Below are 22,806 nucleotides of genomic sequence, written 5' to 3'. Positions count from 1 at the left end.
TCCTATGCTGTGGAATAAAATCCATGTGAGGCAGAGCACCTCGCTGACTCTGTTCAAGAGAAATCTAGACCTGTGGATGGGAGATCGTAGGTTTACCCCGGGAATCATCTCTGTGTCATTGCTGGACAGAGGCACAACAAATTAATGGGCACAGTATTTTTTTCATATAAAAATTTGGGCTAGGCTTATAAATGCCTTAGGGCAGATAGCCTAGTATAAACCTATGAACCTATGAGACTCTCTCAAAGAAGTATGCCATGTTAAATAGTATTACAGGAAATGAATGTTTACAAAAGAGTAAATTATCAGTAAACTATATTTAGATATGCAGCAAATTCTATTAGATTTTAATTACCGGTTGTTGCTGAATAATTGTATACAATATTAACAAATGACTCTTGAAAATCTAGATCAGTTAACCATGAAATTCCAGGCAGGTTGCATACCTCTCAACTGTCCAGATTTTTGCCATGTTCTTCATGAAATGTGTAGTTTTCTAGCAACTACTGAGGATTGAGGTCACTAAATAATGACATCGTTGAGTTTCAGATCTCTTATCTTTTATAAAAATGCATGCAAATCATATACTAGGAACTTTATAAGAGCAATATTTAAAGTCTGTCCTCAGTTTTGGGCCTTTGTCCCCATTGTTGTATGCTCTGTCCAGATTTCTTGTGCTAAGAAGTATGAATGGTACCCAAAACATATAAACAGGCAACCTGAAGGAGGTCACTGGAAAGAGGGAATTTTTTTAACCCCCACCCCCAAAATACAGCAACATCACAATAAATACGCTGGCGCAGGGGACAATGCCGTTCTACCTCTTTCTCAATATCATTTCCAGTCTGCAAGGCTCTGAGGCAGACCACAAGTGATAACGGTAGGAGCATAACCAATCAATACCTCTCACCCGCTAAGATTTAAGCATAGCGGTATGATTTTGGCCATGAAATTTAGTTTTGCGCTTCCTGCATCAGGTCTGTAGTTGTATATTTTTTTATCACACACATAAACTACGCCTATACCAATATTTGAAATCACTAACTATATACGAAGACCTTATCTTTTGAAAAATCAGAAGGTGCTCCTCTTGTCTTTCCAACAGGGTTTTTTTTTTTTTTTTCCCTTATCATAAAGATAAGGGTTTGGGTCTGACAAATAACCCATTTTCAACCCCAGGTTATCTCCAAGTGTAGTACCTCGCGTGCGGTACTGCGCAGCGTAGGGCGTGTTCACGATGACTGGCAGGTCATCGTGCATCTGATTGGAGATTACCGAAAAATGTTCATCCTCCGGTCCGGATAAAAATCACCGCACGCTAAACTCCCTCCCGCCTCTCTAACGTTTCCTCAAAACGATAGTATTTTTGTTATAAATTAAACACTATTTTTAGGAAAGAAAATGCTCATTTATATTAAATTTCTAGTGAAAATACAATAAATAAATCTGTTTGTAATTTGCAAGCTTTAAGACTCATTATTTTACGTTTCGGTACCAAACCACGCCCAAAACAGAAAAATCGTTGCCTACTACCAATTAGCGCGTACTATGACAAAATGCCAGTAATCACGGAGACATGAGGCGGTGCAAGTCCGGCACCATACTTCCGGTAGCGCACAACCTCATATAAATACTGTGCTATGTAATTTCCTTTTCTCTTTATCTCTCCTCTCACAAAATGGTGAGTGTATACTTCCATGCGGGTAGTAAAGTGTATAGTGTTGATAATGTTTATTTTTTTATGATTGAAGGCATCAGGGTATCAGAAGAGTTATTGAGTAGGAGAATTCTCACCTCGATTGTGCGGTTGTTCTTAAATGTTAATGTCTTCTGTGGTTGGAGGCTGTTGGCCTGAAGAGCATACTTATCGATTCGTGTTGTGGTCTGTTTTTGGTGTGCTTGGGGAAAAGGCGAATTATTTCGAAAAGTTTCGAAACAGGATTTTACGTGGTATGTTGTTTCCATACAGCAGAGCGGGTCAGGGGGTCAATTATACACGATTAAGCTGGAATGCTTTAATTAAAATGCTACTGTCTAGAAATCTGGATATTGTGAAAACAAACCTAGATTTGTGTCACGAATACATTGGACGCTATGTTTTGCGGATTGTATGTCGATTCCGCTCAGTATGAAGTGTTTACACTGTTGATACCGAGCCTGGTCTCGTGTACAACTGTTTGGTTAGTTCCTTCTAGAATTACTGGAAGAGCTTTTTCCCCCAGAATAAGCAAGAATATATTATTGAAAGTAGGTTTAAAAAATTGCATCTTGATGCATATGCAGTGCTGTAAGGAATTTTTATTCCACGCCTCTCTGTCTAGGTTATCACAGAACGTCCAGGTTCGTGCCACATAAGTGTTATGGTTTCCTGGCAAATCGTGCAAGATTAATGTTACTAAATTGCGCACTCTTTGTGTTATTCAATAAGTGCATGTTAATGCAAAGCAGCAAGCTCTTGGTTGCTCTATACACAAAAAGGACTGCATTATTTTCTACTGTATCAGATGAGATACTGATGTCATTGAAAGGTGTTGCAAACAGGACTAAATATGGGTACCCGAAAATAATACAAGTTGACTTAATGGTGCCAACAGACCAGGAAGGCTGCAGGAGCTGCAAAAGTGACAACTTAACTGTGGGTTGTTTGTGCCTGTGAAGAATTAATGTTTTGGTTGACATTAGGTTTGGAGGTGAAGTAACTCCCTGAAGAGCTGTTGGGTGGATATGTATTCCACTAAGTAGTACCAGAAACAGCTTGTGGGATTAGGTCATTGTGTAGAGGATGCCACTGCAGCAACAATTAAACAGTTTTGATGTGGTGCAAGAAAAAGACAGTTTCCACTTAAGGAAAAAAATGTTTAGACTACTTCACATACTGATTCTTTTGGTACTTTTCCGTTTTTGGGGTAACACTTTAAACGCGGTTGCTGAGCTCCGAATCCAGTGTCTTGTCATGTCTTTTTGGTCTTGCGTAAAGTTTAGAATTGACATCCCCTTTGTTTGTGTTATCCAGTAAAATATTGTATACGCACCTGGTGCGATGAAGACCTGACAAGACACAGGATTCCGAGCTCAGCAACCACGTATAAAGTGCTGCTCTGATAGCAGTGTAAAAAAAATTCTCCATTAAACTATTCACCCCCTTACGACTACACTTGTATGTACATCCCCTAAAAACACAATTTCCGTGCATACAGTTATCTGGCTTCTGGCAGCTGTGATCGGAATCCTGAAACAGCAGGTTGCTGTGAGCGTTTTTTTTTTTTTTGGAAATACCAAGTACTGCTTTAAAAGGGTTTTTCTGGCAACGGAATTAACCATTATTACGAAGTATAGATAATGTGCAGGAGTTATAGTCATTATGTACCTGATGCAACATTTATTATCAGCGTTTTATCGAGGTTCTGCTTTCCCAAATTTTGGTTGCTTGTTATTTTCATTTGATTTGTCTAGCTGCTACGTAAGAGGGAAACCGTTTTAAACGTAGTTGCTGAGCTCGAATCCAGTGTCTTGTCATGTCTTTTTGGTCTTAATCTAACCAGGTGTGAGTAAATTTTAGATTCGGTTGCATGGCCTTGTATGTCAGGCATGTCACCACTGGCTGAGCAGGCGGTATCTGAATAATAGCATGGCCTTGTATGTAGGCAGGCACATGTCACCTCTCTGGTATCGCATCTGTTTCGTGAGTCCTTTCTGAAGGATATCGTGTCGTCCGATCCACCACTACTACTATGGCCCAGTTTGCAGTGTCCCTCTCAAAAACTTTCAGCATGTTCCTCCCATGTTGGCCTGTACTGAAGTAGATGCCCCTTGACAAAGCCAAACTGGGTCGGGTCCAATGTCTGCAAGTCCCCTATTTCTTTGTTTTATGAGCTCCATCCTCTCCATAGCTTTGCAGACTAGACTTGTTAGTTATAAGGCTATAATTAGGTAATTACCGGGAGGCACCGCCTTTGTACTTTGTGGAGCAGGACCACAGCTGCCCACTCCTATCCTGGGGTATGTGATTAATTAAACAGCTGCCTTGTAATGCGGGTGCGGAATAATTTTTCTCAATTAGCACAACACAGCGGGCACGGCCATCCGGTCCCATTGATGCTGTGTTTTAGCTTTCAGACATCGATGTTCTCCATACTGAGAAGGGCCTCGAGTGCAGCATTTTGAGGTTTAGACTTTGCATTGAGCAGCATTACCCTCAGTTTCTTCCCATTTTTGTTTTCTAGGGTGGTAGGTTTAGAATTTGAGCCTTGCCTAAAAAAGGCACTCCTATTAGCAGAGACATCTCCTTTTTTTTTTTTTAAACCGTATCCAGTAACATTGATTAAATTAAGACACAAAAGGACATGACAAGACACTGGATTCGTAGCTTAGCAACTTCATTTAAAGTGTTGCCCCGATAACGGAAAAGTACCGATTTTTTTTTTTTAATCTGTAGCCATCATAGCCTTGTGTGTGGGGGCAGTAGAACCTGCACGTGATGGTGGTAGTCAAGATTAGAAATGCTGAAGGTACTGCTATTAAGTGTTGTGGTCAAAGTTTTAGTGCTGTGTAGGTGGTGGGACTAAACCTCTAGATTGGCAAACTGGGGTACTGATTCTCTCTCTTAGGGAAGTGGACGTTTGAAATCAGTGATTCTCCACATCCTTGCATGGTGCTGGAATTGAGACCGGCTAGTAGTTGGTTTAGTGATTTAGCGAGTGTAGTTGCCTGTTCGATTCTCAGAGCGTCTTCTGTGTGGCGACATGAGTGAATGGGCATTCCTTCATTGAAGGTTGAGCGTTAGGCCCGGCAAGCCAGCACGTAAAAATCTACTGCCAATCATTAGCGGACCGGAGTTCTGCTGTGGCGACCCCTAACTCGGAAAAGCCGAAAGACACAAGTGAATGTTGTCCAGGTCAGTGTTTGGTATTTGCAGGGGTTGTCAAATTGTTCACTTGTTTTATGAACCTAGAAGAATGCATACAATTGCATATCCTAGACTGTTCTCTCCTAATACTCTAAAAAGTATTTTAGGAGAGTCAACTGGTTCCAACATTTTTGGTGTTTTGAGGTAGGCAGGAATTTGCCAAGTCTGTTCCCTTCTGTCCAGGCTTTTGTGTTTTCGTGGGCATATGTTAATATACTGCTAAAATCTGGAGTGTCCCAGCCTTTCATGTTTGGTTATGTATGGGTGTCATCTTCATTTGCAAATGGTGACTTAACATTGGTCTCAAGCTTCCCTGTAGCAGCTTGCTATGGAGTGTAGAGAGGTTGAGATGAAAATTGATATCTGGAAATTGCAGGTCATATTTCTGTCCCAGAAAAGGTGAATTGCCCTTCACATTTAGTGGGGGAACAGCTTCGTGTGAGTTTTAAATATGTTTGAGTATTAACGGGTGAGGGTGGGTAGGAGTTTGGGTAGATGATTAGAAGTGTGCATTTGTAGTAAATTTGCAGACTTTGGAGTAGCAAGAGTTGACTTGTAAAGCAGAGCTGTTTCTCCCATCCTCACTTAAAGCTTTTGGGTAGTTGGAGTGGGGCGCTTGGTGGTGTGGTAGGAAATCTACTGCAATTGCACATAGTTTGAGAGGTGATCATAGGAGGTTGCTAGTGTAATGGCGCCAGGGCCCTTGCAAACCTAGCCAGGTTCAGCCTGTGTTCCCAAGGGTAACTGGTTCAAGCAGACACTAAAATTGGCACCTCTTGCCCCTAAGCAAGAGGGACACAGGTGGGAACCCCTGGGGTGAGTTTCTGGTTACCCATCCAGTTGTCCAAATTGTGCTGAAATAGGGCCAATGAGGGGCTTTAACATGAATTGGAAGAAGGTGGGGCAACCTCTGAGACAAATTGGTTTCCAGCAAAATTCTGTTGATGTCTTGTACCAGGTTAAGGTCCTTTTGAGGGAGTGACCCGTGTGCCATTTGACTTGCAAATGTGCAGCATTTCTATCAAAGCTTGGTCAGAAATTTGTCTATATGCAAGACACAGGTTACCTTGTATCACAGAGTAAAGGGATAATGATCCGAACAAGACACATTTTGAAGACTCTGAATTTTTCTTTGTAAGGAACTTTTGTGGTTTCTCCGGTTGCTGTACATGTTTGGAAAGGAACATACAAATGAGAGCTGCTATTGGCCCGATGAAGGAAGAGTACAGAGGGATTATCTCCCCCCCCCCGAGGCAGTGCCTTCCCATACTTATGAGATGAGCAATATAAAATGCCCTTCTTACCACAGTGGAGACATGGTGGTTAAGGTTGATGTCAACTTGTGTTGCCTGTATCTCAGTTGACTGTGTGCTTGATGCTCGCTTTGGCACCAGTCATTAGTCTAAGACCTTCTTGCATGATGTTGACCTCGCTAGGAGTTTCAATGCTCTTCCCAGTTTGCAGTCATCAGCAAACTTGGTCAACCACAGTCCTTTAGTTTTAGCGTGTACTTTGGAGTAGATTCCGAACAGTATGTGTCCCAGAATAGATCCCTGTAGAACACCATTAGTTATAGGTCTGCTGGAGGAGGTGGTCCCCCATTTTGACCATATATGTTCTCTGTGAGCTAGATTGCATATGCGTTCTATCAGTGAGCTAGATTGCAACCCACCTGACAATATATGGGTTGATACCTAGCTGGGGTGAATTTTATCAGTGATGCGTGAGGGGGGGGGCTGTGTCAAAGGCTTTTGCCAAGTCTAGGTAGGCCATATGCACATTTGCCTTCGGTGATCCTACAGGCATGATCTACATCTCTGTTTATCTTTAATGAATATTGGTAACCACCTCCTAGTTCTTGCACCTTCAGTTTGTGGTCTGAACGTGTGGAACGAAACCTAACCTGGTATAGTTGGGGTGCTGTCCGCAGCCTCAAACCAGGTTTCTGAATGCACAAATGTCAGCATCTTCCATGGTGAGGACTGCTTCAAGCGAGTGGAGTTTCTGGTTTGGACTCCTAGCGGTTAGCAGTATAACCTTGGGGTTGTTTTTAGAGGGTATTTTTACATCTGGAATTTTGTTCTTGTGACATTACCTAAAAAGGCACTGTATGGGATCGAAGAGCCTTAGCCAGTAACTGAAATCCCAGGGGTGACAGGTGAAGACCATCTGTGAGAAAGTATTGTGGTCTGTCGACCATGTCTTCCCAGGCTGACAGATGCTGGATCCCCTTTTGACATCAGAAACTGATTTCAGCAATTGGCTTAATCATTTTTTGTTTGTATTGAGGTATCATCCTAGGCAAAGGTAGAATGCTGTGCAAGGTTAGGAACATATACCTGCCTGAGACTCTGTCCTAGAGGTCAGTCATGGCTCTCTTTGTATAGTCCATAGCGCAAGTCTCAAGTCCCATCATGGACTCGGACATAACAGTGCATGATGTTGAGACTTGATTGTGTGATGTGGTGGATCCTGGCAGCTGATCGTGACATTTTTTTTCCTTAAGCCAACTTGGTGAGAGGGACCTGTCTCAATTGAATTGTCTGACTAGGATGTTTTTTTGTGTTGTGCCTTGAGGGTTTGACTGGTGACACTAGTGTGTTATATATTGTGTGTACTATGTTCCCGCAGATAGTGTTGTGTGAAGGGTTCTTGTGTTTGGGAGGTGTCTGTTTAGGTAAGTTTCTTGTAAGGACCTCCACATATGTAGGTTTGTAGTGTTGGTTTGGTAGGTGCAGGAGGAAAGGTGTGCATGCTGACAGCCTGCTTGGTATCTGATGGACTGACTGAGCAAGAGATCCTGAATTTTATGTTCTTCATATAGATGCATCTCTCTCATAATGAATCTGTGTGGACTCGAAGTGGGTTGTCAGTATACATGTAGCAATTGCTGCATTGCCTCAGGATGCCCATGTCTACTAGACTGGCTGGAGAAACTGCTTGAAATTGTCCTCCCATATTGCTAGGTAAGTTGATGTGGTCAGAAAAACACAGAAGACAGGAAGGAACAGGTAAAGTAGAAGACAGGCGAAGTGAGCAAAAAATACAAAGGGCTGGTGTGTATGATCTGTAATAGTTGAGTTGGGCACCTAATGAGGATGCCTTCAGTAGGAGGCATTTCAGGCCTTCTGTGCTAGAAGGAGATGGGTCAGACTCCTCAGCTTGCCTAGGGCTGCAGCAAAATGAGCTTGGGATGTTGGTGAGGATAAAGAAGGCTGGCTTGTTTTCACTGCTTACTGCTGCTGTCCTATATCTATGAGAAAAGTGGGTGGATACTGAATGCTGATTGGTCTAGGAAAACCATCAGATGTAATGACTACGCAGGTTGTCCCCTTTTGCTTCCTTTTTAAGGTTGTATGATCCAGGGTGCTTTTTTCACTACAATGTAATTTTTTGATGTGCATTTTGTCCCTCACCTCAGAGTTGCCACCTGTCTGTCTTCTTTCCAGCCTAGTGGTGTGCTGCTGTGGTTTCCCATCTCCCATTTCCTTTCTGTCCTGCGTATGTTCAGTGCTGTGATTTTTGTTCCTGTGTTCTGTAATCTGCTTGCCTCTTTTAACTGTGTTTGCGTGTACCTTAATACATTTTTCCTGTTTTGAAATTAAAGTTTGCTAGGCCAAGTCATGGGCATCCTGCATGTGCCACAAGTTTGTAAGTGCACCCTGTAATGCAGCGGTTTTATTTTCTGTGGCTGCTAGCCCTGTAGCTGCTGCTCATTTGTTCTTGTCATTGGGTTGATGGCTATTTGTGGCATTGTTATCCAGGCAGTTATGAGCAATTTCCATGTTCTGTTGTAGTACCCCCATTTAGGTAATGTGGGAGTATCTGGCATGTTCCTGAATGTGATTGTTCTTGCCCATGCCTAATGAATTCTATAATTCTACTGCTTATCCTACCCAAGGATATGTCGTTCTATGCTGCAGTAGGTAAGCAGTGCTATAGCCTGGACCACTTTCCACTGGGATGTGTGAATGTGAACTGGCAGCTTCTCACTGTCATGCTTAATCAGCACACGAGTCACCCGTAAGTCTAGTTAGACTGGGGGGGGGTCCCCCTTTTTGTGGTTTTCAGTATTGTGACAGTCTGTTCTGTGAGTTGCTGGAAGACAATACAGTGGGATGAAGTAACCTAGACTTTTTGTGTGGCGCTCTCTCTGAGCAGGACTAGTTTAGTAGACCCTGTTAGGTGGAGTATAAGTGAAGATTCAGTTACATGCTTGTGCTGAATTTGCAGAAAGTACCACCTGTTGTGGGTACTGGTAGAATACTTGGTTAGTAATGTTTCTGTTCTGGTCTGTCTTAAGCTGCGTTCCTGGCTAGTTGGTAAGCAACATGGTGTGTGCAGGTTTGACTTGGTGTTTGGATTAATAACACCATGTCCCAACTATTAGACAGTACACTAGTTCGAGTATTTGGAGTTCATCATAGTTCGGAGGTCAGCAACCCAAAAATGTAATGACATTTTGAATCTTGTGTTGAGAGAGTTGTGGTTTTCTTATGAAATATAACAGAAAAGGGGGTATATAAATGTTTTTTAATAAAAGCAAGAATTTACCAGTGTCAGTTTACTTAACACTAATTTTTGAATTTCATCTGTGCTGCTATTGGGTGAAACGCACTAAAGCTTCAGTACTGCCATGGGTATGGTTGGTGAGTAGCAGAAAAAGACATGTGTAGCTCCAGAGCCATTGGGCCCCTTGCATCATGTTCTGAGTAACAGACTTGTGGACAGGGAATTGATTTTTTTAACAGATGGCGACTTAAAATTAACATTGGTGGTATAAGTTTGAAGAGGGTCTGTATCACATTGTTAAACGATGTAATATCGAACCCAAAAGTCTACAACCGAACAATAAAGGGCACCCCATCGTTTTTCTTTTTTTTTCCAGGGAAAAAAAATCACTGTTCCCTAACAAAAAAAACCCTTAAACTAAAGTGGGGGCTGTGGCCCCCCACACCGATTTAAATATACAAATTCCATGATCGCAGCACAGTGGAGGAAATAAATAACCAAAAGGATGTCAGTGAATAGAAAACTATAAACCAAATGAATCGCTGAGCGACCAAATGGAGAACGAGCCGAAGTGAAAGTTATTTCAAACCAAGATTCAGAAAAACATGTGATTAACGCTACACAAATATAATTGGACAGCCATTAAAATTAAGAGCTGCCAAATTGTAATTTTTTTCTCTGAGGGGCAGCATTGGAATGTATTAGAGCGTATATCATCTTATGTAGTTGATTCATGCATTTTTATTTATGCTAGATAACAAAGTTACTTATGTAAAAGTTTCATACTATTTTTATTTATGTAACAAACATTAACAGTTTTCATGTTTTTTATACACATTTTTATTATGTTTATATAAGGTTTTAGATTATTTTAACTGAATCTACTTTTTATATTGGTGTTAGTTTCCCAATTCATTGGCTGTCCAGTTATATTTTGTTATCAGTCAGTTTAATATTTAAATAGTGTTAAGGCATTCTAGTGTGTGTGATGGTTTTACGAAAACACCAATTTCATTGTGTAGCGTTAATCACAGCATGTTTTTCTGAATCTTGGTTTGAATAAACTTTCACTTCGGCTCGTTCTCCATTTGGTTGCTCTCAGTGATTCATTTGGTTTACAGTGGAGGAAATAGCAAAGCCCTGAAAACTGCCCACCGACACCCCCCCCAAGGGAAAAATCTGTGCCATGGCTTATTACATTGTTCGAACTTTTATACAAGTTCGACAATGTGATATATAGGCCCGTTTGAACCATACGGTTGATTACTGGTAAATTTGTCTTTATCCGCTCTGTAAAAGATGATGTTTTCCCACACACTTCTGCAGTTGTGGTGTTGGATGAATTGATTTATTGCTGAATTTCCACTTGTAGAGTTTACCACAGTATTAGTGTTTACAGTGCAAGTATGTGGTGGCTTTGTGCAAAATCGTGCTTGAACCTGTTTGTCATTGAAATCTCTGCTTCTGTTGGAGAGCATCTCATGTCAACTCGCTGAGCCTCCCATACAAAAAAAAATTCACACTGCAAATTTGGGGTAATACATTAATGGGATTTAACTTCTGTCCAACAGCAGTAATTTCTCTGCTGCACCTACAAGTGGAATTTAGGAGTACATCTGCTGCAGTGTAATTGAATGTTTTCATGTTTTTAATTGTTGGTACTTGAATGTAAATACAGTACATGTGGTCCCCTTTTGCTGAAAACTGAGGAAGTCTGTCTAATCCTAACTTCATATTTGGAACCTCCCAGGAGTATGATAGCATGCTCATGGTAGCAATTGCAAAATTTAGTGCTACATATTCTGCTCTGTTGGTTTGAGGGTCAAAACACTAACACAAACTGCACTCCTAACTGGTTTGTCTTACTACTGTGCTGTCCAAAGAAAACCAACAGTAGTATTGCAGATTACTGCATTGTGGATGCTACTATGGGTTTGAAATGCAAGTTGGCGTTGTCAACTGAAACTAAACTGGGTTTGGTGCATGCCTGTTCACGTGAGCGCCGAGAAATGCAAATTACAGCCCTTTGACACCGGTCAGTTTTCTGCTCTGTAACGTACAAGGATGGTAACACAAGTAAAAGCTGCGTAAACTACAAACCGATTGTATCCGTTGCGTCTTTGGTCAGTTTGTCAAAAAATGGATTACATGGAATTTCTTTGGTCTCTCAAAGTTCTTGAAATCCATTTCTTAGGCATACATTGTTTATGAATTGGGTGAGTTTGGTACCAGAAATGAATTAAAATGTTCAGACTAACTTATGTCTTGCCACTTTAGAGGTTTGTCTGTTGAATATTTTGTATGGTCTATCTGCGGTGCTTTATTTTTTCCTTTTAATGCTTTTCAGACAAAGAAGAGAAGGAACAATGGACGGGCCAAGAAGGGCCGTGGGCACGTTCAACCCATTCGCTGCACCAACTGTGCTCGATGTGTTCCCAAGGATAAGGCCATTAAGAAGTTTGTTATAAGGAATATTGTTGAGGCTGCCGCCGTGAGAGATATTTCTGAAGCCAGTGTCTTTGAATGTAAGTTAGACTGCCCAACAGTTGGGCTGTTTACAAGTGTACATTTTACTACTTGTGTATTTTTGTGTGGTGCTGGTAGTTTGGTATTTGTTTTCTGGGTTGACTTGAAACGTGTAGTAATGGGGTGTGGTTGATTTTGAGGGGATTACTTTGGGCTAAGGCAAGTTTGGGTGTCAAGCCCTTTAGATCTTGACTGCTGCTGAAGAGTATGCTCGTGTTAAGGCTTTTGGGGATCAGTCAGCTTGATGCTGTTTCTTTGCTTGGTCGATAAGTTCCCTTTGGGGGAAAGACTCCCATTGATCACTTCCTCTCTGGGAAAGTTATTTTAATGGTAAGAGTTTGTTTTAATGGACTCTTAAGACTGCATCATACTTTTAAACAGGGCAAAAGGTCTCCCATTTAACGTTGTGTAAAGTAACAGTGCATTTTACTGTGCTTTTCTGTGAAAGACTCTTTAAGGAATTGTACTTTTTACTGGCATTTGCTACTTGTCTTCCTCTGGAAAGGGTCACCATGCCAGCTTTACCGTGGAACACACCACTAGTCCTATGGTCAGTCCTTCCATCCACAAGAAGTTAAGCAAACTGCCTTTGTCACCACAGCAGTCTAGCAATTTGCCTCAGCTGCAGATGGGCAAATGATGTAGCCATTTGCACCTACAGTCACTGTGGACCTGGAGTTAGCCACATGCTCTGGCTGTTGTGGTCCTCTCAGTGGGCAAGGGAGAGCCACCGTTAGTCTTGGGCGAGATAACAGGGTAGACTTACTGGTTTAATGTTGCACCAGTCTTTTTTTTTCCTTTCAAAGGGTAGTAATTAACTAAGCCTGTATCTACTCTTCAGATTTCCTTAACAAGGAGTGGTTTTATTGGGTCCACCTCAGGGCTCAGGTTATTGATCCTTGTAAAGTAGTTTTTGATAAAAGAATGAGGTGTGCCTTTTTTCCCCCCTGAAGATATTAAAGCTTAATTCGAATGGTAAGATGAAGGGACAGACTAGTTTGTCTCCTCAGATTTGATTCGGGCTCAGAGGAAAACTCTGGTTCTGGTTTATACCTGGGGGGGGGGTCACATGCGAGTTCTCAGTCACACTGGAAATATTGTTGTATTACTCCTGTCCGTTTAGTGTGTGTGTTACTGCTTGCGGTTTCCTGATAGTTGGCCATTTGCCCCTTAAAAGGCAGGTGGGCTGCATAAAGTTCCTTGTTTTTATATACAATTCCCAAGGTTGACCCAGAAGCTCTCTTTAGTTAACCACATTTTTACCAGTCGTGGGATCAATTCCAATCCTACTGTCTGATAAGGATGGGAAAATTAAGTACGAGGAAAGTGTGCTTCTGCAACTATCTCCTGTGTTCTAAATGCGAAGATGGGGAATGCTTTATTTGCAGTGCCCCCTGAGAGATTTCTGTACATTGGTTTCTTTTATTGCCCAGGTAACTACTTTCTTACAGTTGTACGACCTTGTTGATAACTTCCAGGTCTATGGCCTCTGGTAATGTTAGATTGTCTGTTCTCAGAACCCTCTAGATAATATTTTAAACTCTTCAGTAGTGTATGTTTTGGATCCTCTGCTACAGAGATCATTCTAAAAGTATGATGAAAGGGGTAAGCTAATTCAGGGAATCAAAGATTTTTCAGCCCACCTCTTCCAAATTTTCTAAGGGGTTCTTAACTCTTCATCCAGTTTCTGCAAAATACAGATGAAGCGGTCTCCACAAAATACAGGTAAACAAGTCTGACGCAGAGAGGAGGTTCCAAAAGTCTCAACTTCCCAAAACCAGGGACTGTCTGGTTTATTGAACAGACCTTGTGACTTCCTCCCACCTTGGCCCTTTTTTTTTTTTTGCAGAAAGTCTGAATCTCCATTTTTCACTTTAGCAAATGAAAAATTGTGACAAATGTGTCCTGAAGATTACTCTGTAAGGTTACAGATGGTAGTGAGAGGAAATTCATCCTTTCCAAGGAGCCATTCCTCATCTTCAGATCAGACCCCCCCGGGTCTCTCTCGCATGCTCTTCCTACTTCCCAAGTGGGGAACTTTTTATTAAAGAAAGGTCTACGTATCAAAATGTTTGGAGACCGGTTCTGGGTCTTTTTTTATCTATACTTTTAAAAGATGTTTATACCTGTATTCGTCCAGGCGTCAGATGTTTAAGGTTGTGTGTGTCTGGATCACATTTTCAGTTCTTCCTTACCCTTTGGGCTATCCACCACAAAGTGTGTTCACAAATTTGTCTAGCTCCAGTTGCAGCTTGTAGCCTGTTGTGGGTTATCCACATTTTTTCTGTATTTAAGCTTTGTCTTTGCCAAGTATTTGTGTCGGGAGTTTGTATATCTTGCATAAGCTGGGATTCCAAGAGAACATCCAAGAACAGGCACGCAAACATTAATGGAAGGGAACTGGCTCAGCAGAGGAAGGACCCCCCCCCAAATTCCTCAGCCTGTTATCCGAGAAAATGTCATCTCTGAGCACTCCATGGCTAAATGGCCAAAGTCACAGCACCAGTGGGAGCAGGCAACATTCTAGCTTGCCTTCTTAAACAACTTAAAATGACATGGGAGGCCCACTTGGATCCCTTTTTCCCCATATCATGTGGACTGGTTATGTTCTGGCACTTTGGAGGATTGCAATATAATCCCTCTGCATATAAAGGATGACAGCAGCTGACCCTGACAACTGTAAGGCTGTGGAAAGAATCATTGTGGACCTTAAGGACAGAGGTCATCTCCAGACTCTGAACTCAACCCAGTTGGATTCATTAAGGGTAGACCATGTCTGTTAAACCTGGTTTACAACTTCGAGAAAGTCACCAAGGCATTTGATACAATCCCCCACTCTAGTGTTAGTGAGAAACTGCTTATTTGGGAATTAACCCCAATGTCATGAGATGGGTAGCAAGTTGGCCACAGGACACTCAGTGGGTGACATCACCAATAGCGTACCACAGAGTCCTGTACTGGGTCCTTTACTGTTTGGAATCTGTTTCTTAGAGAAGTCCAGGCAAACATGAATTGTCTTGAGGTTGAACACACTAGCTGATCTCCAGCTAGGAGGGAGCAGCAAGTCCCCCAACAATGCCACTATACTGCAGAAGGGTTAACACTGGCAAATGTTTGCTAAAGCTATAGATTGAGGCTAGATACAAAATAATGCATTATTCTCTTTGGGGAAAGCTAACATCCCTGCTAATTGCATTATAGGCAGAAATCCTGTGTGGCATGTCTTGTAAGTAAAAGCATTGCTTCTAGATCTAAGAATGGTAAAATTCCATTACACACTGCCCCTATCAGACCAGTAAGTACAATGCTCTCTCTTACATGCATCTTACTAGACATTTGCAACTGCTGGAGAAACCATAGAGGTTTCTCACCAAGAAATACAGGGTGCACAAAATCCTTTGCAGAAAGACTGGAGCCCTGTTGGTGTATTCTGTCCCCTGCAGGCTGCTATGGGGTAACTTGTGGCTTACAAGGCAGTTTCCATCTGGTCCTAATGGAAATACTACACACTTTTGTAAATCAAGCTACACTTTGGTTGCTCACTCTCTAAAGATTTTAACATAGTCTCTGACATGAACAAATCATGTTGGAGAGATGCATCTTCCAGAGACTGCCCCTTCTCTAGAGCAAGCTTCCCATTCCTATGAAGCACAGCCTCTCCTTCACCATCTTCATAATGCAACCTAGATCAGTGGATGGTTGACCATAAATTCACTCCCCTGGTGGTGGAGCAATCCCTCATGGACAGAGGCAGCCAGTATTTACTACAATAGAATCATACATGTGAACTTCGCTTACCTAACTATTGACATTTGGGGCAACTCTGGTAATATGGTTAAGCCTAGTAACCACCTGTGAACCTATAGCCGAGACAACCGCAGCAGTGATTACCATGATGGACATAGTGCAGTTGCACAAACTTATCATAGCTGTTCAAAAGTTCAGTGCTGCATTGCCCTTTCTGTCCACTCCATCCCCAGTGCAAAAGATCAGTGCGACATTACTCTCTCCCTCAACTTCACCCCCCCCCCTTTTTTTTTTATGCTAAAGTATGGACTATATGTAGTTCCTGCCATTTTTTTCATAGCCTACTGACAAATGCTTCACTGTGTGTGTGCATGCGCGCTAGTGGCAGTTGTCTCTTCCATGGCCAGTTCTTAAATTGTTTTGGGGGCGGTGGGAGGCAATTCTCAAAGTTGAGCCAGTAAAATCTGGGTAACCTGTTTGAGAGAGAAGTTTAAGTTTTGGGTGCAGGTTTTAGGTGGTCAGCTGTGAGGGGCTTTCTGCAAGTTTCACAGTCTTAAAATCAAGAGAACCTAATGGTAACTATGTTCCCTCTACAGCTATCTAGTTTTTGTCTAGAATAAGTGGTTTTGTGTGTGTGTACTTTACGATATGGTAATATCTATTTTTGTTATTGCAGTAAGGGGGGTGTTGGGATGCCTTTACAATACTATGTGTTTTTTGTTGAGTGGCAAATATTTGACAAGATTGGCTGGCTTAACTTTTGGTCCTAGTTTATATTGATGCAATGCTGATATTCTAAATATTTGTGAAGCAGAACCCTTGGCTGTAAGAAGTGGCTTGTATGTATTGCATGTTATGTGCTTGTCGGTGGGTACTGATGTGGGCTTTTGTGGGTTTGAGCTTTGGTTTTCTTTGTTCAGTTATAAACTGTCGGGGATAAGTCTTTGTGGGAGGGGCTAAGCCTGTGGGTACTCCTAGGTTTCCCTGCAGCTCGTGTATAAACAGGGCAAGGTGCCATCTTGTAGAGTTCAGCTTGGAAAAGATGAATTGAGTGCTGCTTTCCATAAGGGGACCTCTGCCATTACGATTGTGGGCTGATTCCTTTTGGATGTCCAGTGGCATTAGACTTAAAGGACCACTACGGGCAAACCATTATCTTGCCATGATTTACTACATCATCTAAAGCTGCCTGCAGCAAAATAAGTGCTCATTCCTAATTTTTTTTTACTCGTCTGCCCTCATGGGGGCAGACATTGTGATTCCTTTGGAAAGCTAAATCTGTCTCAATGCACAGAATGTGAGAACAAATAGCCCTACCATTTGTTGTCGGACTAGACTTCCATTCACTTAGAATGGACCACCTGAAAAAAGAAATGCCAAGTTTGAGAGTCTGCATCTCGTATGTCATTGACTGGTATGTGCTGAGTTTTACAAATGTTTTTCCTATTGATGTACTGCACATTCTCCTGAAAGAAACCTGTAACTGTCAACAAATTACTGAGAAAAGACTTTTCACAAGGAGCAGTTTTGCAAGTTTCATTTCCTGGCCAAGTTACTCCTCCCATCGCCTCCCCTTCAGTGGGCTACAGTCTCACATTTCCAGCTTGGGTAGATTCAACTATTTTTGTCAGCTTTACATGACAGTAGACAAAAAAAATCACAACCTGGTGTGCCACTAAATCTGTTCCCTTCTGTGTCTCTCCATTTTTGAATAGCATTTCCCCAGGAATAAAAAGAAAAAAGCACACAATCAGTCCAGAGTTTGGGCCAATCTATCCATTTCTTAATGTGCACAGTAAAACATTCAGTATATAATGCGTTCTGGCTGCTGACATGGTTATCTTTACATAGTAGTTCTCGTATAGCATAACCTGAACTTATGGTATTCAATGGCGAGCTTTACAACAGTTTCAGTTTCTTAAGAATGACCTCCCAAGCCTCTGATGTGACCCCGTACTTTGTCAATATACTGTAAATACATTAATACAAATATTTGTGCACGGCCCAGACCGCAGAATCCTTTATAAACGCATTCTATGAACACCTTCAGGAATGCATGGATCATGCAATCCCACATAAAACCAAGACCCAATCCTCCAAAGTTAGGCGTCCTGTCTGGTGGACCCCAGCCATAAACAAACTATACAATAGAAGGAGGAAGCTACTACATGATAGAGCAAAATCCCAAAAAGGGAAGGCATCTCTGATCAGTGTTAGCAAAAAACTACGGGCACTCGTAAATTCATCCAAGGCCAGCTTCGAGAGAAAAATTGCACAGGATACCAAGGATAATCACAAGGCTTTCTTTAGTTGTTAGGAACCTGGGTGGGAATTCCCAGATGTGCTCAGAATTAGTCCAAAATGACAAAAAATACACAGACCCCACAGACATTGCCAACATCCTAGCTGACAGGTTCAGCGCAAACTCCCCCCCCCTTCCCTACCAAAAGGGCAAATATCTATCATCTATCCCAGCAGAGTGCTGCCCCCCTGACATCTCAGATGCTCAGGTAAGAGCCGCCCTCTCCAAAGCAAAAAAACACAGCATCAATGGGACCAGATGGTGTCTCGGGCTGTGTCCTACATGAGCTCCAAGAAGAACTAAACCCAAACATAAAACTACCGTTCAATCTCAGCCTTACTACAGGATATGTACCCAAAGAGTGGCGCACAGCAACAGTGGTCCCTCTCCACAAAGGTGGTGCCAAAACAGATCCTGGAAACTATCGCCCCATAAGCCTGACTAGCTTGGTCTGCAAAGCTATGGAAAGGATAATCATGGACCTCATAAATAAAGATATTGGGGACCTACAGACACTGGATCCTACCCGTTTCTGCTTTAAGGGCAGATCCTGCCTCTTAAACCTGGTTGATTTCTTTGAAAGTCACCAAGGCCATTGACGAGGGGAAGGTGGTCCACACAGCCTACCTGGACCTTGCAAAAGCCTTCGATACAATACCCCACTCGGGCATTATAGAGAAGCTCACCAGCTTAAGTATAAACCCCTATGTCACTAGATGGGTTGCAAACTGGCTCAAGGACAGAACCCACATGGTTAGAATTGCTGGAGCCACGTCAGACTCCAAACCGGTTACAAGTGGCGTCCCACAAGGCTCAGTCCTGGGACATCTCTTGTTCGGTATATATTTCTCGGAGGTACAGGCTAACACGGAAGGACTGTGGGGCTGACCAAGTTCGCAGATGACTGCAAACTGGGCGCCATAATAGACTCTCCAGCCGACACAAGCATCCTGCAAAAGGGCCTCGTAGAAACAGACAACTGGTGCCAGCGCCATGGCCTCAAGCTAAACGCCAAAAAGTGTATAGTCATCCCCTTTGGTAAAAACAAAGTGCCCACAAATTACCACATATGTGGTAATCCATTAAGTACTGAAGAAGTAATTGGGGACCTGGGGACCTAAGTTGATAGCAAGCTCTCCTTTGACAACCACGTGGCCAAAGTAGTTAGAAAAACATTTTATATAGCCCAACTAATTGTGAAGGGGTTCACATCTAGATCAGGGGAGGTCATCGTGCCTCTTTACTCATCCCTCATCAGGCCCATAATTGAGTACAATGCCCCTTTTGGGATGTACCTTACCAGACACCTGCAGCAACTGGAAAGACCCCAAAAGTACCTCACCAAGAGGATCAAAGGGCTCAAACAGATGCCATATGCTGCCCGGTTAAAGAAACTCCAGTTCTACTCAGTGGCATACCGCCTGCTCAGAGGCGATCTGTGCTTGACTTGTATAAAGCAGTGTCCAACCCGGAATTAATGGACATGCTGCACTCAGAAAATCCAAATTCCATCGAGCTACACGCTCGAGAGACTTGAACCTCAGCACTGAAATAAATAGGACATGCTGGAGGGACCGATTCATAACCAAGAGGCTCCCTTCACTCTGGAATAAAATCCCAGTCCAGGTTAGGCAGAGTCCCTCATTTCCTCTCCAAGAGGAATCTTGATGAGTGGATGGGAGATGATAGGTTTACCCCGGGTATCACTTCTGTGTCACTGTTAGACAGAGGCACAGTATACTAACCTCGAAAAAGGGCATAGCAAAATTCATTTAAAATGGGTGGTGAAAGCCAAACACACTCTGGCTAGGCTTATAAATGCCCTAGGGCAGATAGCCTAGTATGAACCTATGATACGTACAATAATACACACACATACCATCATTAAAACCAGATAAATGCAATATAAATCATATCAATATAGTTACGATTTCTAGTTTATGACCCTGTTTGTCTATGGAAACTTCTTTTTGAATTTATGTTCAAGCAATTGTATGTTTGTATATTATCTTGTTTAATTGTTTCTCAATATTCTAACCACTGTATGCTGCCGCAATTGTAAAACTCTGATTTTACTCCTTTTATGTTTTCTATGCTCTTTGTACAAAATAGCTATGTTTGTATAATTTATTATTTTTTTTATAATTATTTACTATGTAGCTGGAGCTTTTCTCCCTGAGCCTCTGCTGAAAACGGTCCCCTTGTGTCCAGTCGGACTGACCTGGTAAACAAATGGAAAATTAAATAAAATATACTAAGAAAAATCAGTCAATATACCAAGAAAAATCCAAAACTTAAGAAAAAAAAAACAGAAGGAAGGAAAATTTTCCTTGATGCTATCATGAAAATCCCACTCACTTGCTAGGCAAAACAATGTACCCAACACACTAGTCATAGATGACTAGTCAGGCACACTGATGTCTCACTCACCAGGCTAAAAAGGAGAAGGTTACTGTCTGCCTGTCGGGTGCCAGCATCTGCCACATAACTCACGCACTTGGGTCACTCCACAACAAGTACAAATATGACTGTCATTGTCCATGTTGGTGTGAGTGACCTGAGACATGCCTCCCTGGACTACATAAAAAGTGACATGGAAGAGCTCTCTGATCTTGTAGACCAGGGAGGTATGACCCTAGCCCTGCGTAGCATTCTGCCATCGCCCAGAATGATACCGCAGTACAAGGACAAAATGATTGACTTCAACAATTGGCTAAGCTTCTGGTGTCATTCTAAGGGGATCCAGTATCTGTTTGCCTGGGGCGACATGGTCGACAGACCATGATGCTTTGCCAGAGATGGCCTGCACCTGTCGCAGATGGGATTCCAGATACTGACTAAGGTTCCTGCCGCCCCATATAGTGCCTTTTTAGACAAGTTTCAAATGTAACGGGAACAGGCAAGCAAAAACTGAGGGTAATTCTACTCAGTGCTAGAAGTCCAAATCTTAAAATGCACTCACTCAAGGCACTCCTTAAAATGGAGAACATCGATATCTGTGCAGTGACTGAGACCTGGTTCAAGGCTCCAAAGGGCACCCCTGCACTACCAGGCTACAACTCATACACTGGCCATGTAACCTGGACCGGAACACCAAAGGCGGAGATGTGCCCATATTCATTAAGGATGTCCACACCTCCAGGCTAGTTGCTCAGCATAATGCATCCGAGGTTATCCAAGTGCAAGTAACTGGGCAAGACTGCAATCCAAATTGTAGCATGCTACAGATCCCCCATCATGCCCCAGGATTCCCACTCCTCTCCTTGATATAATGGAAAATATAGGGTTCAAACACCCTAATAATGGGCGATTTCAACCACCCCACCATTAACTGAGAACTACTAATGTACCAACTCCTTCGCTACACGTTTTCTGGAATTCATAAATTCCTGTGCCCTGGATCAACTTATCCACACCCCCACCAAGGGCAACAATGTCTTAGCCCTAGTCATTACCAACATGAGTGACTGGTGTTCCACACCCGAAGTCAACTCCTCGTTGGTCAGATCCGACCATAAGCTAATCGCCCTAGATATCCACATCCTGCCCCCACCCCACATTAAGGAAACCACGATAAAAAATTTCTCCATAGCCATCTTCATGCTGCTTAAGACAGAAGTGGCGAACTTCATGACACCCGTGCAGACAGAACAGTTACGACTGCTGGATCCTACACAAATGTACTCTATAAGCACTTAAATGAGTGCATGGATCGTGCTATCCCAAACAGAACCAAGAAGCTATCCTCCAAAAAAAAAAAGGAAGCCATTCTGGTGGTCTGCCATAAACAAACTGTACAACAGAAGGAAGAAACTGTTGCAAAAGAGAATAAAATCCCATGAGTGGTGGAGCTCCCTGGTCAGCCTCGGTAAGAAGCTGAGATCCCTTATAAGAGCCTCCAAAGCTGGCTATGAAAATAAAATCACCACTGGTTCTAAGGACAACCACAAAGCATTCTATGTCAAGAATCTCAATGGCAGCACCCAGATCTGCTGAGTTACAGCGCAATGGCATGAAAATTACAGAACCAACTGATATTGCCAGGGGATAGGTTCAGTGCTAACTTTACCACCTTCTCACGCCCTAAAGGGCCCATATCTATACAGGAAGAATGCAGAGTCCCTGTAATCACATCTACACAGGTAAAAGCTGCGCACACTAAAGCCAAAAACACATCATCCATGGGACTGGACAACACCCCAGACTGCGTTTTACACTAACTTCAGAATGAACTGGCTCCCCACCTAAGCACCATGTTCAATCATAGCCTCACATCCAGCTTTGTGCCCTCTGAGTGATGCACAGCAACAGTTATCCCACTCCACAAAGGGGGAGCCACAACTGATCCCAGGAACTGTCCCCCCTATTAGCCTGATGAGCCTGGTCTGCAAAGCCATGGAACGTATCATCATGGAACACACAAGCCAAAGACATTGGTAACCTCCAAACTCTGGACCCCACCCAGTTTGGGTTTGTGAAAGGCAGATCATGCATCCTGAACCTAATCGACTTCTCTGAGGCAGTCAGTGAGGCTAAGGTGGTTCACACAGCCTATCTTGACCTCGCCAAGGCTTTTGACACCATCCCCCATTCTGGAATTATAGCTAAACTCACTAAACTAGGTATAAATCCCTACTTCGCAAGATGGGTTGCCAACTGACTCGCTAACAGAACCCACATTGTAAAAGTTGCAGACTCCAAATCTGACATCAAACCAGTGACAAGTGGAGTACCACTGGATTCAGTCCTGGGACCTCTCCTGCTTGGTATCTACTTCTCTAAAGTACAGGCCAGCACAGAAGCCTCTGGCCAA

At 42.6% G+C, this 22,806-nt stretch overlaps 1 protein-coding gene across 1 annotated transcript in view; it reads left to right on the top strand.

Moving 5' to 3' along the window:
* Window positions 1-1,586: 1,586 nt before the first annotated feature.
* RPS26 (ribosomal protein S26) overlaps window positions 1,587-22,806 on the top strand; it is a 42,234-nt gene continuing 21,014 nt past the window's right edge. Inside the window, exons 1-2 of the mRNA XM_044083748.1 lie at window positions 1,587-1,681; window positions 11,766-11,943. Coding sequence (XP_043939683.1) covers window positions 1,679-1,681; window positions 11,766-11,943 — 181 coding nt within the window. The 5' untranslated portion in view covers window positions 1,587-1,678. The remainder of the gene's footprint in view (window positions 1,682-11,765; window positions 11,944-22,806) is intronic.

This window comes from Protopterus annectens, chromosome 9.part0, assembly GCF_019279795.1.
Source record: "Protopterus annectens isolate FY-2018-M chromosome 9.part0, PAN1.0, whole genome shotgun sequence".
Taxonomy (NCBI): domain Eukaryota; kingdom Metazoa; phylum Chordata; order Ceratodontiformes; family Protopteridae; genus Protopterus; species Protopterus annectens.
This window is presented reverse-complemented; position numbering and strand designations above follow the sequence as displayed.